The sequence below is a fragment of the Meles meles genome, chromosome 12, assembly GCF_922984935.1.
Source record: "Meles meles chromosome 12, mMelMel3.1 paternal haplotype, whole genome shotgun sequence".
Lineage (NCBI taxonomy): Eukaryota > Metazoa > Chordata > Mammalia > Carnivora > Mustelidae > Meles > Meles meles.
This window is the reverse complement of record NC_060077.1, coordinates 24389795-24407814: the sequence shown is the minus strand read 5'-3', so window position 1 is coordinate 24407814 and position 18020 is coordinate 24389795. Positions and strand designations below refer to the sequence as shown.

Below are 18020 nucleotides of genomic sequence, written 5' to 3'. Positions count from 1 at the left end.
TTTCCTAAGTATTTCATCTTATAGGGATTTGATCAACTGATTATGTTTGGGAAGATGATGCTAATTTGGTAAATTTAGTTTAATTATACCTGAAGTTTCAGTACCTCCAAATTATACTTTGCAGTCAAATGCTCTACCCCTGAGCTATACCCCCCCAAATTATACTTTGAAGGTGCTGATTTCCATTTATCTCAGTGGGTATAAATAGTTCCTATCTTTTGTGTAATGATGAGCTTGTCTCACTGGAAAGAGAGTCTTAAGAAGTGACAAGAGAACTTAAGAGTTTTAGAATGATCCATCTTCCTTTTTATTGGTTTTTTTTTTTTTTTTTTTTTTTTTGTTCCCATTTCTTCATTAATTCATGAGCCCCTGTGAAGTCATGAGCTAGGTTGGCACTGGAACTGAAACTTGCAGTTAGACCTCTAGTCTGTCCAGCTAAGGATGATCTTATTTTGATTTTTTTTTTTTTTTTTTTTTTTTTTTTTTGAATGGGGCTAGGGGCAGAGGGGAGAGGGTAAGAGATAATTTAAGCAGGCTCCATGCCCAGAGAGGAGCCTGATGCTGGCATTTGATACACAACCCTGAGATTATGACCTGAGCCAAAATCAAGAGTTGGATGCTTAACCAGCTGAGCCACCCAGACGCCTGAATCTTATTCTGGTTCTTAACCTCTAAGCAACGAAAAGATTTCTTCTTCCTTCTCCACCGCCTCAAATATCTCAAACAATAAGTAGAAATTAAGAACAGAATCACTGCCATCACCACAATAGTTGAACAGGTGGGTCTTGAAAGCCAGAGAATCTGAGTAGCCAGCATCCTGGCTTTGCTTTCTTCTAATTCCCTTGCAACTTCCTCCTCTTCCCCTGAATTAGCCTTTTTCCCCTCAAGGGATCTGGAATCTCTTGTTCAAGAGAGGAGTCCTCTGATCTTCTGGGGTGGGGTTGCTTCAAACATACCCATAAGATAAACACTTCAAATCCTCAGGGAATTTTTCCTGATGTCAGAGGATCCCCAAACATAACATTTATACAAATCCAATGTCCACTGCAGTCGAGAGGAATGTAGAACCCTCGAGAAAGATCTCTGGAGATAATTTCTTGGCAATTTACAAGGGCATGTGGAAAGCTCTTGGAAATTGAATATGGGCTCATGAGTGCATTTGGGGGATAACGAGTAGAGCCTGATAGCCCAGCAGAGCCTAGCGCTTGGAGCCAGGCTTGATCCAGTCAGTTGTCAGACACTGTGCCAGCCTGTCTTCTAAGACCCCGGCGGTGCTGAGCACAGATGGATTTGGCCGTCCCCCCTCTCCTGTGGTTTCAGCCTGGTGGGGGAGATAGACCTGGGTTCCCAGTCCCATCTTTCTTACCTCCTGGCTCTCAGATGGTCATTTCACTTTTCAGAGCCTCTGTTCGCTCATCTGTGCAGTGGAGACAGTAAGGATACAAACCATAAAGGTCAGTTGGGAATTCAATGAGATGTGCTCGCCAGGCTTTCTGTGTGGAGAGCACGCTTGGGGAATGCCAGCAGTCTGTCATTCCCTAAACTGTTCCATGTATGATCTAAGTGGAGGGTTTAGGGTAGTAGCTCTGGTTCAGGAGAGACGCCTTCAGCTACAGTGCTGCAGCCCATGAATGACCCTAGAGGTGGTGGCGCCTACAGGCTTGGACTACTGGGGACCTCCTCGTGCTCCACCAGCTCCCAGACCCATCCGTTCTCAGGTGGGCCCTGCCAGATGAAGCCAGGCAGAACCAAGCAGCTCTCATTTGTTTCTGTGATCTCCTGTTTCTTTTTGTTAAAATATTTTATTTATTTATTTGACAGAGAGGTCACAAGCAGGCAGAGAGGCAGGCAGAGAGAGAGGGAGAAACAGGCTCCCCACTGAGCAGAGAGCCCGATGCGGGGCTCGATCCCAGGACCCTGAGATCATGACCTGAGCCGAAGGCAGAGGCTTAAACCACTGAGCCACCCAGGTGCCCCTCTCCTGTTTCTTTTCCATGTGTGTCTTCTGCTTCTTTATTTCATCAAGATGATCACGTGCATAGAATCTAGAGAGTCAAATCTTGCTCAAAGGTTTATACACAGACTATAGCTCTGCAACCCCCCTAATCCTCCCCTACAAACATTTTAGAACTCTTTCATCTGTTTTTTTTTTTTTTTAAGCCAGTGTATCCATATTTCTACATGATAGGCATAAAGAGCTCTTTCTTGATGTATCAATTTGAGATAGCCTGTTGCCTTCCTGTTGCGGTATATGAGAATTTCAGTTTTCCTTTCCTCTCTGTTCCTCTTAATATAACACTATAATACATATCCAGTGTCTTCATTATTGTGACAATTAACAAATGGTCATGCAGAGCAAGGATATGCTATGATCATAGGTAAGGAGTTGTGGAGCCGGTCTGCTCTCAGCCTTACTCCCATGGCTGTGTAGGCCATGACCAAAATGGGGCTGGCAGGGGCGCCTGGGTGGCTCAGTTGGTTAAGCATCTGCCTTTGGCTCAGGTCATGATCCTGCAGTCCTGAGATGGAGTCCCTGCATCGGGCTCCCTGCTCCTCGGGGAACCTTCTTCTTTCTCTCCTGTTGCTCCCCCTGCCTGTGCTCTCTTTCTCTCTCTCTCTGTCAAATAAATAAATAAAATCTTCAAACAAAATGGGGCTGGCAGAGTCTACCCTCAGTGGGTGGTGTTTTGTTTGTATTAATCGGGGCAGCATATGAATGTCTCCTGTGTGCCAGCTGCTCTCTGAGTGTTGGTTCTAGAAAGATAAATAAGACTCGGGGGATAAAAGACTCAACCCATGAAGTGCCTGATGAAAGGAGACCCATGGTGGGTATTAGTTTCCTTTTATTGCCCTCCTGGAGCTTACAGTCTGGTGGGGAGATAGACATTGAAGATGGGCGTCAGGCATGCAGATGAGAACCAATGCAGGGAACTGTGGGTGCATTCCAAGAGTGACATTGACCTAGGGGCCTGAGGCTGGATACCCAGAGGGCTGGATCATGAAGCAGGAGGGTGGTGAGCCGAGTGTGACATTGGGAATCTAGGGCAGGCAGGGTGTTTCATGGTCTAGAGAGGAGGAAGTACGCCAGTTTTTGGTTCTTTGGGTTCCTTAGGTGTCCTTCAGTATCTGGGTTCTGGGACAGTCAGGAGGGTTGCTGGGAAGACACTGGTCTGCCTTCCTTAGTGCCATCCTGTGTGTGAAACATGACTGTCCTTCCCCAGCTTGGTGGGATGGAGGATTTACTGCACATTCTCACTGAAGAGCCAGCTCAGTGCTATTCTGCCTTTTCTGCAGTACGGACTTCAGCGTCTTGAGGCAGGGGACCAAGACTCCTGCTCCTGTGGTTTCCCTCTTGGGAGCTTCTCACTACTTTTCCTCTGTTCTCTCTTAGCCTTGTATCATCAAGATTAAAGACTTTTTTGATGCCGAAGATTATTACATTGTCTTGGAATTGTAAGTAATAAACTTTTCTATTTGTTTCTATTTCATTGCTTATAAACCACCAAAGAATTGAAGGCTGGCATGTGTTTTTCCCATCCTGGGAACCCTCGTCATATGTATGTGGTGGTGGGGCTCAAAGTGTGCTTGTGGGGTCAGTGTTGATTCTAAAATCCCTCCAATGTTTCCAGAGGCACGTGACTTAGAGGTTCTAGGCCCTGAGTCGGAGGCCTGAGTTTGGATTCACTGTGCAGGTGACTGCCTGTGAATGAGTTTACTTCATGTCTCTGAGTCTTTAACTTTCCTTGTGTCGAGAAGGTGGGAATGATGATACCCCCATGTGCAGAGTCATAAAGATGGAATCCCATGAGGGACGGAAAGTGCCCAGCAGAGCCCCTGGCACACATAGTTGCTCAGACACAGGTGCATATTAATTACGCTGAAACACCTGCCCTGGTAGATCCTTCTGCTCGGGATTGCAGTCCTGGGCAGCATGGTGACGCCTGATTTTTTTGTTACTGGTTTACTTGGTGGTCTGTTTCAGTAACCACAGAGTCCTGTCTTCCGTGGTGTGACCAAAAACAATTTCTGGTCCTGTCCCTGGAAGAGGCTTATCTTAAGGCTCATTCCTGCCTAAATACATGGTGTTTCTGGGAGCGGTTCTTGTGGCAGACGTGTGAGGCTTTGCTCCTGAGTGGCACACAGTGGCTAAGCAGGTTGACCACTAAGATTTTAGAATAAACAGCCTCAGTCATAGCACTAGGAGAAGACTGGGTGACCCTTGGGATGCTTAATGGAATATCTGTTGCTGTCTGACCGGACCTACTTAAAACAGTTTAATAATGCGGCTCCTGGGTGGCTCAGATCGTTAAACTTCTGCCTTCGGCTCAGGTCATGATCGCATGGTCCTGGGGTCCAGCCCTGCATTGGGCTCCCTGCTAGGTGGGAAGCCTGTTTTCCCTTTCCCACTCCCCCTACTTGTGTTCCTGCTCTCACTGTTTCTCTTTGTTAAATAAAGAAGTCTTTAAGAAACAAAACCAGTTTGATGATAATATAACAGTCACCAAGACTAATGTAGCACTTAGTTTGAGCCAGTTCCTGCTCTGAGCACTTCGGGTGAATTGACTCCTTTACCCTTCGTGACGGTCATCCAGGTGACTCACAAGTTACTTCAGGGTTCCTGTGTTTAGCCCCCCTTTACAGAGAAGGAAACTGAAGTTTAGAGGGATTGAATAACCCCACCAAGCAGCCACATTGTGCCAGCTGTCTTACCTATATTAATTATGTCTTAATTTTTACAACAGCTATCAAGTTAAAGGTGGGGGCGGGGTGGTTATCCCTGTTTTTTTAAGAGGCAGAAACAAGCTCAGAGAGGTGATACAACTTGCCCAAAGTCTCACAGCTGGGAAGCGAGGGAACTGGGTTTCAGCCCCCCTGGCCCGATTGCTCCAGCCACAGAATCCCCTGGGGCCTGTGATAAAAATGCAAACTCATGGGCTCCACCTCCGGCCCAGTGAGTCAGATTCTTAAAACCTCCCAAGTGTGTCCAGTGCCCTCTGCTCACTCCTTCCATCTTTCCCCATTCCTTCCTTTCCAGCCAGGACCTCTTTACTGTAGAGAGGAGGCTTAACGAGCTCACTGCTTTTCTTCCAAAAGGGAGTTCTTGAGTTCTTGAATAACAAAGGCAGCTCTTTTCTTGTCTGAAAGAATGCATCTTGTTGGTGTTATTGTGTTCATCCAAGGGAGTTTGCCTCCAGGAGCGAACCCCCTGCTTTGCCTGTGTCTTCCAGGATGGAAGGAGGAGAACTCTTTGACAGGGTGGTGGGAAGTAAGCGCCTGAAAGAAGCTACGTGCAAACTCTATTTTTACCAGATGCTCCTGGCTGTCCAGGTAAGAGGAGCCCTTGGATCTTTTGACACCCTGCTCATGGGTGAATCACTCCCGAAGTCAGGCAGAAAGCAAGGGATGGTGTGTAAAACCCAGGGTACAGAGTCTGCCTGTGCTTGTGTTGTTCTGTTCTTGGCAAAAACACCCCCCCCTTTTTTTAAGATTTTATTTATTTATTTGATAGAGGCACAGCAAGAGAGGGAACACAAGCAGTGGGGATGGGAGAGGGAGAAGCAGGCTTCCTGCTGAGCAGGGGCCCTATGCGGGGCTCCATCCCAGGCCCCCGGGATCATGACCCGAGCCGAAGGCAAATGCTTAACAACTGAGCCACCCAGGCACCGCCATCCCATGCCTTTGACTCAGATGGGAAAGGTCTTGCTGGGAAGCTTAAGTGACAGTAACAAGGGGAGTTAGAGAAATAAACAGGGCCCCACGTGTTTTCTCTTTAACTTGGAGCACTGTCTGGAGGGGCTCTGATCTCTCCTTGGGCCTGAACCTTGTAGAAACCCTCTTTACCTGCTGGGAGCGGGGGTGGGGGGGGTGGCGGGCAGGTGGGAGAGTAAGGGTGGGAAGGTGGGCTGGTTGTGACAGACGGATACCCCTCCACTCCAGTACCAGGTGGCCCCCTTAGGTGCCTGTGAACTGCAGCGGCAGGTGGGCGGGCATATGCCCCCCTGCTCTAGTCTGTGGGGGTGTTGGGTGAAGGAGTAGCTGGTGGCAGCCTGCCTGCTTCTGAACATCACGTTTTCAAGCCAAATTCAGCTGTGGCGATTGCCCGTCAAGACTTCTTCCCTTGAAGACCTACTCCACGCAGGAAACCCGAGTGTTTGGAAGCAGTTCTCCGATGGAGTGGGGGTGGGGAGATTTTCCTGCAGCCCGTTCACCTGGGTTTGCCCTCCCTGGGGGCTTTGACAGGTCTTTCTCCTGCTGAGGGTGTTTTGGAGGAATTTTTGTTCCAGGCCCGGGGTTGGGGGGGGGGGGCATTCAGATGAACTGAAGTCCGTTAGCCCCCAACCAGTGCTTTACTCGCTTAATAATTGATTCTCTCCCTTCTGTCATACCAAGAATATTAAGATGTGTTGAGTGCAGATCCATGGGTGGGGGAATTTTTTTCCCTAAAGAAATGACTTGGTGTATAAAAATGGTGACCACAGAGACAACATCAGCGTTCTGTTTCAGACATAGAGATTTTGAAGATGAACTCAGTCTTTGTGTTGAGGAATACATGAACTCTGGGTATTTAAACAGATAATTTATAGTTAGATGCTTTACAGAGGCCTTTAAAAACTATCCTCAGGAAAAGAATAACCAAATACATTACCATTATAATGTTTTAAAACTTTTTTTTTTAAAGATTTTATTTATTTATTTGACAGGCAGAGATCACAAGTAGGCAGAGAGGCAGGCAGAGAGAGAGGGGAAAGCAGGCTCCCTGCTGAGCAGAGAGCCCGATGCAGGGCTCGATCCTAGGACCCTGAGATCATGACCTGAGCCAAAGGCAGAGGCTTAACCCTCTGAGCCGCCCAGGCGGCCCTGGGGGATTATCGTTTTGAATAGCCTGACTTATGGTTTCACCCAGCTGTAAGGTGTGTGTGTGTGTGTCTGTATCTGTGTCTTTACTCACTTACCTACTCCATAAATCCAAGGGTCATGCCTCCCTTTCTGTGTAGTACCTTCACGAAAATGGTATTATACATCGGGACTTAAAGCCAGAGAATGTTCTGCTCTCATCTCAAAAAGAGGACTGTCTTATAAAGGTAAGAAATTTATGTTCTGTATGTGGCCACTCCAGTAGGTTTCTGTCCCTAAACTTATAAAATTCATCAAGTAAAAAGTGGGAGCATGAAAAGGTAGAGAATTTGACCTTTCCAGTATTAGCGGTTATTTTAGTGATCAGATAGTATTGCTCTGATCCAGGTTTTATATTATTTTATTTAATTTTTAATTTTTATTTATTTATTTTTAAAGATTTTGTTTATTTGAGAGCGAATGAGTGAGAGAGAGCATGAGAGAGGAGAAGGTCAGAGGGAGAAGCAGACTCCCTAGGAGCCCAAAGCCCGATGCGGGACTTGATCCTGAAAGTCCGGGATTGTGACCTGAGCCGAAGGCATTCGCTCAACCAACTGAGCCACCAGGCACCCTTTTTTTGTTTTTGTTTTTTAAAGATTTTATTTATTTATTTGACAGACAGAGATCACAAGTAGGCAGAGAAGAGGCAGGCAGAGAGAGAAGGAGAAGCAGGCTCCCCGCTGAGCAGAGAGCCCGACGCAGGGCTCGATTCCAGGACCCTGGGATCATGACCTGAGCCGAAGTCAGAGGCTTTAATCCACTGAGCCACCCAGGCACCCTATTTTATTTTATTTTTTATTAAAGATTTTATTTATTAGGGCGCCTGGGTGGCTCAGTGAGTTAAAGCCTCTGACTTCGGCTCAGGTCATGATCCCAGGGTCCTGGGATCGAGCCCCACGTCGGGCTCTCTGCTCCCCGGGGAGCCTGCTTCCTCCTCTCTCTCTCTGCCTGCCTCTCTGCCTACTTGTGATGTCTGTCTGTCAGATGAATGGATGAAGTCTTAAAAAAAAAAAAGATTTATTTATTTGACAGACAGAGATCACAGGTAGTCAGAGAGAGAGGAAGAACCAGGCCCCCCGCCAGGCAGAGAGCTCGATGGGGGGCTTGATCCCAGGATCCCGGGATCATGACCCCAGCTGAAGGCAGAGGCCTTAACCCACTGAGCCACCCGGGCGCCCCCAATCCAGGTTTTAATGAGCATTTATTGTCCTCTATACAAGCAATTTTTGTTTAGAGAGGAAGGGGGGATCTAGATGGATGAGAGAATCCCATCCCCTATCTACCACTGCTTTTCTAAGGCAGTGTGCTTCCCAAGCCTGGGTTCACTATAGAATCTTCTATTGATTTAAAAAAAAAAATCACGATACCCAGGCTGCATCTCAGAATTTTTCTTCCAGGCTCCTCAAATATTACAGTGTTGAGATTGTTTGAGAAACTAGGATCTAAGAGAAACCATGGATAACTAATTAGGTCCCTAGAGTCTGGGTTAGATAAGGGTTATAAACCTTTTTGTAAGGTTACAGAGAACCACAGGTAAGTTGGAGAAGAAACTTCGAGCTTCCTTGGCTCGGGATTTTTAATTTAAGCAAAATGAAATTTATCTTGGAGTGTTAAAGATTCCAGATTAACAGGCATGAGCCATATAGGATGGGAACTGATCTCGCCTGCGTTGCCTTTTAGGACTGGCAAGACTAACATAGTCTTTTTATTTTATGACACCATTAAAAATGATTCCCTTTTGTCCTTAATTTTAGATTACTGATTTTGGGCAGTCTAAGATCTTGGGGGAGACCTCTCTCATGAGAACCTTATGTGGTACTCCTACTTACCTGGCTCCTGAGGTTCTTAATTCCTTTGGGACTGCTGGATATAACCGGGCTGTGGATTGCTGGAGTTTAGGAGTGATTCTTTTTATTTGGTAAGAAAAGTTTCTTTGCTTCAGAGTCTGGTTGGAGGTAATTAGGTGAAGTCAGAAACGTGTCCAGATAGAGAGCTTTTGTTTAAATTGGGTGACTTTTTCCTTGACCATTTATTTAAAGAGAAATCTAATCTGTATGTCTGAATGCCACCAAGGATATAATTTGATTTTTTTCCTTTCTCTCTCTGCCAATATTAAGCCTTAGTGGGTATCCACCTTTCTCTGAGCATAAGACTCAAGTGTCTTTGAAGGATCAGATCACCAGTGGAAAATTCAATTTCATTCCTGAAGTCTGGGCAGAGGTCTCAGAAAAGGGTATGGATACGAAAGGGTTAAGAATTTGTGGTTTGCCAAGATGTGTGTGTGCTTGTGGAAATTTCTTTTCATAGTGTTAGGTTCCTCCTGTTAATTCTTATTTTCTATTGTTTGTTTTGCACCTTTTGAGGGGCAAAGGAAGTTGAGAACAGAGCCTCCAGATGAGGCCGACTGAGACTCATATTTTGTTTGGGTCTGCTACCCTTAGCTGTGTGACCTTAGGCAAGTTACTTAATGTCTCTGAGTTACCCTTTCCTTTATATGTAAAGCGGGTACAGTAGACCCCTCCCTTAAAGGGTTTTTGTGAGGGTAAGTGTAACCTAAGCAAGTACCTGACACCTAGTAAGTGTACAAAATAATAACTAATTTTTCAGTTACAAAGTCTCCTTGGAGTGAGCAAGTAAGAGCTAAAGTAATTTCTTTGTGTTTTAGAATTCAAAAGTGTAACTTTGTACTTCTCAAAAGGAAAAGTAGAAAAGGAAAACTAAATGTCAGGCTATGTATCAGAGACGATTCTGTTAAATCTTAGAATGTTGAAGGAATAATATTGTTGCAATATAAAAGCCAGCCTCCACTTCTTGCTTGCTGTCAAGCTTTGTTTCTGCCAAGCCTGCAGTTCCAAGGAGCCTGTTGCTGGCTGAGAAACTCTCACTGTCAAGCCATGGGTCTTGGGAGAGTTGGCTGAACATCCTAAGCACCCTAGAACTAGGTAGAAGTTCAGATTTAATTAGTTTGAACTTGAGTCCAGCAATGAATGGGGGAACAGGGAGAGTTGAAGAGGTGGTGATGTGTGAACAAGGAGAGACGGGGGCATTATGGTCATTCCTGGTGTTTTCTGAGAGCTCTGAATACAGAGTGAGAAGGACTGGGGGGTGGGGGTGGGGGACCCTGGACACCACATCTGTTGACTTGCAGTGACATCAGCCCCTCCCTCTCTTTGGATGTTGGCCTGTGATTCTGGCATACTTTAATTTTGCTGATTTAATGTATCTTCCCTTTCCACTAAGATTTGATATTTGATTATCTTATTGCTTTAGCTCTGGACCTTGTCAAGAAGTTATTGATAGTGGATCCAAAGGTGCGTTTTACGACAGAAGAAGCTCTAAGACACCCGTGGCTTCAGGTGGGTGTGGGACAGCATTTGCTAGCATGAACTATGTGGGGACCTGAAGGATAAAGGAAGAAGTTGGAAACATGTTTGCTTTGTTGAGACTGTTTAGTGCACCTTACGTGTCTAGGGTATGTTTCTGTGTGTATATGGGTCATGAGCATAGGCGTGTCTTTGGGTGCAACCTTTTCAACTTAACTTGTGGTTTCTGGAAGGCCAGGACAGCTCACTGGCCTTTCCGAGTCCCACTTGGGTTCCCCAAGTCTGCAGTTTGGCGGTGGTACCTTGAGAAATGGTTCTAGCTCAGAACCTCCACTGCCACTCCCACCTGTGCCAGCCTCTTCCCTCAGACAGGTGGGATGGACTTCCTCCCAGCTGTCCTCGGCCTTAAGTCAGGGGAGCAGGGGGAAGAGGAGGAGGGCAGCTTCTCTGGGGGGAAGGGGTGCTCTTTCTTAAGTCTAAGTGGGCATACAGGGTCCCGCTTATTTCTGGTGAGTAAACAGGCCATGAGTGCAGACTGTCACTGCACCTTTCCAGTCTGTATTATCTCTGTGTCCCTGTTGTGGCTGTTACTGGATTATACTCTGACCTCATTCTAGCTGTCAGACTTAGAAGTCCTTTGTGGTTTTGGTGGACTTCTTTGGTTTTAGAACTAGCTACAGTATGGGACAGGTTTTCTGACGGATGTCAGGCCTTCTTTGAAGTGCCGTTCCACTCAGTACAGCCGTACCCGTTTTTGTTGATTTCCATTTGGTCTGTTTCCTGTGGGGATGGGGAACTTAACCAGCTAGCTTGAGCTCAAGGCTCAAGTGCTCTGGGGATTACTGGTCCAGAAACTCCTCCGGGCCATCCAGTCTCAGTATTGTGCTTGTGGGACTCTGGGAAGACTGTCCCTATTCTTTCTCTCTTCCAGCTCTCCATACCTATCGGTTTTGCTCAGGCCAGCTCAGGTTGAAAACAACAAATCCTTAAAAGAAAAGAAAAAAAAAAAGTAGATACATTTGTTTGGGCTATTGCCCTAGAAACAGCAGTCTCCCCCCAGAAGAAATCTGTCAGATGATTTAGCACTTAGTAGACCACACAGATTTGAAACAGCAGGACCCTGGAGAAAAGGAATTTGGAAACAAGGGTGCCTTTGCATGTGGGGATTTAATTTTGATGAAAAAGAAAAACATGCCTCTTGGCTCTTTTGATGTGCCCTAATAGGGAAACTTTTGGGGCCAGATGTGGAGGTGCAGGAGCTGTGCTGGTCTTGTTGTGGGGGGTGGGGCTGGGGGGGGGGGGTTAGGATGTAGCTTGCCAGTTAGGCCAGGGAACTGAGTTTGTAGCTGCCCACAATTTACGAACGTGCCTAACCTATTTTTCTTGTTCTGTTTGTCTCAAAAGAAAACTGTTACTAACGACCGAGGAAAAGGTGAAGTTCAGTGCTCCCCAGAGGTCTCACTGGAAAACTGTTGTCCACATTCTGTTTTTGCTGCAGAAGGTGGAGGGAACACAGAGTGAGGACAGGAATGCAGACACTGCCCGCATTACTTATCTGCTAGTGATAGCTTAGGTTTTATTTTGGGAAATTTCAGTGCTTTTGAAGAAGCCAAATGGCTTTGTGGGTCTGACCCTGGACTGAGTGTTTGGAATGTGAATTCCAGTCTGTCTTCTCTTAACTGTGTTGGTTTGGGGAACATCCTTTATGTGATCCCATGACACCCCATAACATCCACTCTTTGGCACTTCATATTCACTTTCTGAAATGGAGAACTCCTTCTGGCTTGCCTTTGAGGCATTTTACAATGTAAATGTTTTAATAGATTGTAGACATCTCCAAGGAAGGTGTTTGCAGATGCACATTGTTACCTGTGGTATATAATGAGAGCCTTTTCCATATTATTGCTAATTATTGTTAATTTATTATTATTATTTTTTAAAGATTTTATTTATTTGACAGAGAGAGGGAACACAAACGGGGAGTAGGAGTGGGAGAAGCAGGCTCCCCGCCGAGCAGGGAGCCCAATGTGGGACTGGATCCCAGGACCCTGGGATCATGACCTGAGCTGAAGGCAGACGCTTAACGCCTGAGCCACCCAGGTGCCCAGTTATTTTTTTTTTTAAGATTTTATTTATTTGAGAGAGAGAGCGAGAGAGAGCAAGCGCACACGAGCGGGGGAGGATCCGCCAGAGAGGGAGAAGCAGACTCATGGAGTCTGATGCCGAGCTTGATCTCACGACCCTGAGATCATGACCTGAGCTGAAATCAAGAGTCAGATGCTTTACCAACTGAGCCACCCAGCTGCCCCAATGATTTGTGTTAAATGTAGGCCTAATTGGGCTTCTGGGCGGTTCTGGCTGTATAGTAGAGCTGCCGTCCAGTGTGTTGCTGTGTGGGTTTGTTTCTTTGCGTTCATTCTTTCAAGGACAGTTATTGAGCTCATGTGTCAACACTTAGGTACTGGGAATGCAAAGAAGAGAAAGATATGTCCTTGGCTTGGGGAGCTGACAGTCAGGGTGGGGGCCCGCCCCGACCATAGTCATCACAGCACAGTGGGATACGCGTGGCAGTAGGGGTAGGTGTAGAGCATGGGGGGACCCTCAGAGTGAGACAGGGCCACGGTCCATTGGGTTTCAGGTACTCATGGGTTCACACAGTATGAAGAGGTTCTAAAGGCTGAGTGGCCTGGGGCTGACATGGGTGAATTAGTTTGCTAGAGCCGCTGTAACAAAATACCGCAGACGGGGTGGCTTAAACAACAGAAGTTTATTTCCTCACAGTTTTGGAGGCTAGAAGTCGCGATTTCAAGGTGTTGGCACATATTTGGTTTCTCCTGAGGCATCTCTCCTTGCCTTGCAGATGGCTGTCTTCTCCCTGTCCTCACATGGCCTTTTCTCTGTGCTCACATGCCTGGCGTCTCTTTCTCTTCTTGTGAGGAACACCAACCATACTGGATTGGAACCCCACCCTAATAGCCTCGTTTTAACTTAATTGCCCCTTCAAAGGCCCTGTCTCCACATGGTCACTGGGGGTTACTATTTCAACATTTGAATGTAGGGGGCAGAAGTGGACATAGTTTAGTCACCACGGGTGGACCTCATTTTCAGTCCCTCTAGATGGAGGCCCCTGTGCGTTTTACGGTGCCTGGCACCTAAGGCTGCTCAGGAAGTATTTGTAAACTGAGTGAATGACAGCGGTGGGTGAGGTGGATGGGCAGGATGTCAAGGAGGGCATTCCTGGTGGGGACTGTGAGTGGGAATAGGGGGAAAGAGGGGAAGGAGTTGTGAGAGTGGCATGGAGTAGGAAGTAAGATCCTATTGGAGATTGTGGAGCGGAATCCAGATGAAGGTGGTGCTCTCAGAATGGGCAGTGGGGGCGCTGCCCTGAGTGCCTCAGTAAACAGTGTGTCGGAAGCAGGTGATTCAGCTGCTAGATACAGAACAGGTGAGTTAATTCTCGAGCACTGTAATTTTTCTGTATGTAGCCCACTGCTGAATGTTGGAGGCCTTCACTCCTATGTCCTCTGCCCCACCTACCGAGGTGCTCTTGGCTTAGCAGGAGGAACGGGAGGGGGTTGGGTGGGAGGGTTCATGGGGCCTTGGAATCAGGCTGCTGTGGGTCTGTCTTGTCCCCATGCTACTTTTGAGTGGCTGAGCTGGGCTTCTAGCTGGCTCCATCCTAGTCATGGATGTTTCACCTTTCTGAAGATGGAGAGAGTTGCACCAGGTTACTTTTCAGGATTCCCAGACACAGTCCTTAAACCCTGTGGAAGTAACACTCACGGAGGTGGGAATTGCCCTCATAGACATCTGGGCAGGAGTTCTGTGTGTGCACTTGCACCCTCCACTCCCCCTTCTCCCTCTAGCAGCACAAACCATCTGTAATGCTGTGGTCTGTTCATCTGTCCTCCTTTCTCTTTAGCTCTGGAATATTGTGAGCTTCAATATTGTGACTTGTGTAGTATTTGCTGGGAGAATTTTCTGGGGTGCTGGGTTGCTTTGTTAGGGAGGCCCCAATAAATGGTCTTATTGTTGGCATGAGGAGCGGACACCTCCTGGAAAGGTTTGAGGAGCTTTATAGGGTCTGCTCTCAGACCCTCTAAAGGGTCAGGACTGAGCCAGTCCCAGCCTCTGACTTCCTGATTCCCCTTTCTCAGGATCTGGGATGCTGGTTCTGAAAGTCTTTTGACTGCTAACGTCTGTGGTTCTCCCTAATCCACTGAGAGCTCTGAGGCATGTGGATGTGATTCAGCCGGTGTCCACTGACTGATTAGACTCCTCCCAGAAGACAGAGCTGTGGAGCACATGGCCCATTACCTTCTGGAGCCTCAGCAAGAGTGTGCCTTTTGGTGGACAGATTGGGTGTCCTTTCCCGCTTTCCTCTTTCCTGGGCCAACCTAGCCCTGTCTTTTTAGGAGCTTTCTTTCCTTCAGACACAGTCTACTGAGGTTTTTTCTCTTTTCTTTTTATTTCTTCACAGGATGAGGACATGAAGAGAAAATTTCAGAATTTACTTTTTGAAGAAAATAAGTCGATGTCTCTACCCCAAGCCCCAGCCCAGGTATTTCCAGATGATGGTTGTTAAATGTAGGCTCAGTTTTAAAGAGAGAGCTCATGAGCAAGGATGATGAGCTCAAAAGGTCTCTTTAGTAGCAGTTGCTTAATATTTTTTTGGAATAATGTAGTAGATACTTTGTTTCCACTCCATCTGCCCTAGTGCCCTTAGAAGACTTAATAAGGATGAGTGAGTTGAATGCATTAAAGAAACACAGCCGGAGATTGTCACTCAAGAGGTCTCCTGCAAGGCAAATTGGAAGACTCTATTAGAAGTTCAAATTGAAAGTTGTTGGAAATTTAAAATCTGGGCAAGTGGTTGATTATTGATTATAATTTTATTCCTCCAAGGTTCTTTGTTAGGATTAGTTAATATCTGTTCATTCCTATTCTGCCTTCTTTTGATGAATTATACTCTCCTTCCCACTGTCCCCTTGAAATTTTATACATGGGGAAAAAAACAAAAAAGATGATCTTTCCACAAAAGAGCAAGATCTGGGGCTCCCAGCAAGAGGTATTGTAGTCCCTTTGAACTTCATAATTTCGGAGGAGATGCCAGAGAGGAGGGAAGGTGTTTATGCTGCGTCCTTTCAGTATACATTAAGTGGTCTGAAGCCACAAAGGAGAGAAATGTCCTTGAATAAACATGTCTGAGTCTGGGCACGTTTGGTGCGGATTCAGATGTCAAGGGGGGGACGACTCCTAATTCTTGGCCCTAGAAGCTTCACGTGAAATGCTCCAGGTTTACTGTCAGCACAGTGGAACACTTTGATAATCTTAGAGCCAGTGGTTTTCTTTGAACATTTCTCCCTTTTTACTTCCAGCCTTCCACGAGCCGAAAGCGGCTTCTTGAAGGAGAAGCAGAGGATGCTGACACCACAAAGCGTCTGGCTGTGTGTGCTGCTGTGTCGTGAACTGGTTGGACATGAAAGGAACTTGCCTTCCCGAACCCTGCTGCCATTTTCTTTAAATCTGTTTTTGTTTTGTTTTGTTTATGTTTTTGTTTTATAGTGTATTGTAATTGTGGGGAAGGTTGCTTTTTCACGATCATCAATACACAATCCCAAACCTAGTGGAACGTGGGCTTTGTGCTTTTTGCTTGATGATGGGCTCTTTGGTGGCATGCCTTTTTTGTGTATTTGCAGTTTTGTGCTTTTTGTCTGGCGCTCTACGTTGGCTGGAACCAGCTGGGTAGCCCTGGTCTCAGCCTGGGCAAGGTGCATTTGAAAGACCCTTTAGAAAGCTGCAGGTTGGGGTGGAGTCTGTAGAGCCTGGCTGGTCACCACAAAGTCCTAATGAGATGAGAGGTACCTTGGTACCATATATCACAGACCAGTTTTAAGTTCTCACCCTCACCTGCATAAAGATACAGGTCCATCGTCGCTGAAACCATCGGACCAAAAAAGTTGTCATGTGAAATTTTCCTGTTGTTTTTTTTTTTCTTTTAAAGATTTTATTTATTTCTTTGACAGAGAGAGATCACAAGTAGGCAGAGCAGCACAGAGAGAGCGAGGGGGAAGCAGGCTCCCTGCTGAGCAGAGAGCCTGATGCAGGGCTCCATTCCAGGACCCTGGGATCATGACCTGAGCTGAAGGCAGAGGCTTAACCCACTGAGCCACCCAGGCGCCCTGAAATTTTCCTGGTTTTTAAGAAGGCTCCATGGCACATCAACTCTGTTATCTGTAATGGCCAGTAGAGTCCTATAACTAAGCACTGTAAATACTCTTACAGCAAATACAATAAAAGAGTTAAAAGAGAGAAGACAGTAAGTGCCTTGTGTCAGTTCAGGTCACTTCTGTCCTGTCAAAGGAGTTATGGATGACTCTCAGGTTTCAAAGCTGTTTGGATTTTGGAAATGAAAATGAGGCATGTGGGCATTTCTTGTTGAGCCAACAGTGACCAAGGAGACCCTGAATAAAGCCCTTCCCTTGGCTGGCCTTGTCCAGTTTCACAGTGATGCTATGGTATAAGTCCTTTGACTGCCCTGCTGTTGTTGGTGAGGAGCCCAGGAGGAAGGAGTAAGTTGACTTGGTCAGTGTCACACAACAAGTGGCAGAGGTAGGACCCAACTCAGGTCTTTCTGACTCTTAATATTCCTCATTTTCTCAGGTTCATACACAGTCAGGCTCAAGATTGCTGGCTCACATTGACAAAACTCACAAGAGACCGATATTTAAATCCTGAATGCGGTGTGTTCAAGTATTATAAGAGGGTACAGCCCCATGATATGTGTAAGTTGGGACACCTTGGTGGCAAGGAACAGAAGCTCATTCAGATTACTTGATGAGAAAGGGGATTTGTTTCAAGGTTATAGATGTCTGGGCCTGGCATCCATCTGGAGCCCAGGCAGTTAGAATGCTTGGTTCCCCTTGTCTCTTTCTGACCCGCTGATTTTGCTTCTTTTTTTATCTTTGGCTGGTTGATAGTGGGCCACATTGTAGCTCACTGGTCTTTCCATGAGTTGAATGCCTTGGTTCTGATGCCACTGATGAGCCAACCAGGGCCTTGGGGCACACAGCTGTTGCCATGGGCAGTTGGGTGGTGGTTGGCAATTTCCATTAGAAGGGTGTGCAAGCATTCTGAGGCTTGGCTGGCCTGGTGTGTGTGGCAGGGGGGTTGGAGGGGCTAGATTGGGATTAAAGTGGTTTGCATATTTAAAAGAGTGAGGCGGAGATTGCCAAGTTAGATGGGTTTTTAGCTCATTTGCATATTTAATGTGAAGGCTGTGGTTTCTTAGGGCATTTTTCCCTTCTTGGGACAGAGCCAGCCAGCTCTTCTCTGTTTCCAGAGCACTTTGTTTGCTCCTTCTGATTATTCCGACCATAGTAGACAGGCTAATGGCTCCCAAAGATGACCTCATCCTCATCCCCAGAATATGAATATGTTCCTTTACGTGGCAAAAGAGACTTTGCAGATATGATTGAGTTAAGGATCCTGAGATAGGAAAATTATCCTGTCTTTTCTGGGTGGGTCCCAGAATGTTTCTGGGGCGGGTGTGTCATCACAGTGTTTTCTGAGAGGGACACACACACAGAAAGAATGAGAGTTAAAAGAGAATGGAGTGAGCTGCTTTGAAGAGGGAGGAAGGGGCCACAAGCCAAGGGATACAGGCAGCCATGAGAAGCTGAAAAAAGACAAGGAAATGGATTCTCCCCACAGAGTCTCTCCTGAAGGGATCAGTCCTTTACACCTTGACTTTCACTAGTGGAAATGATTTCAGACTTCTGAACTATAAAATTATATAAGAAA

The 18020-nt window shown here is 46.4% G+C and overlaps 1 protein-coding gene across 2 annotated transcripts in view; it reads left to right on the top strand.

Annotated features, from left to right (window-relative positions):
- CHEK2 (checkpoint kinase 2) overlaps window positions 1-16645 on the top strand; it is a 48354-nt gene extending 31709 nt beyond the window's left edge. For both annotated transcript variants that reach the window (XM_046025827.1, XM_046025826.1), the window contains 8 exons: window positions 3392-3453; window positions 5229-5328; window positions 6996-7082; window positions 8649-8812; window positions 9012-9127; window positions 10165-10250; window positions 14698-14778; window positions 15596-16645. In XM_046025827.1, coding sequence (XP_045881783.1) covers window positions 3392-3453; window positions 5229-5328; window positions 6996-7082; window positions 8649-8812; window positions 9012-9127; window positions 10165-10250; window positions 14698-14778; window positions 15596-15685 — 786 coding nt within the window. In that variant the 3' untranslated portion in view covers window positions 15686-16645. The remainder of the gene's footprint in view (window positions 1-3391; window positions 3454-5228; window positions 5329-6995; window positions 7083-8648; window positions 8813-9011; window positions 9128-10164; window positions 10251-14697; window positions 14779-15595) is intronic.
- Window positions 16646-18020: the final 1375 nt, after the last annotated feature.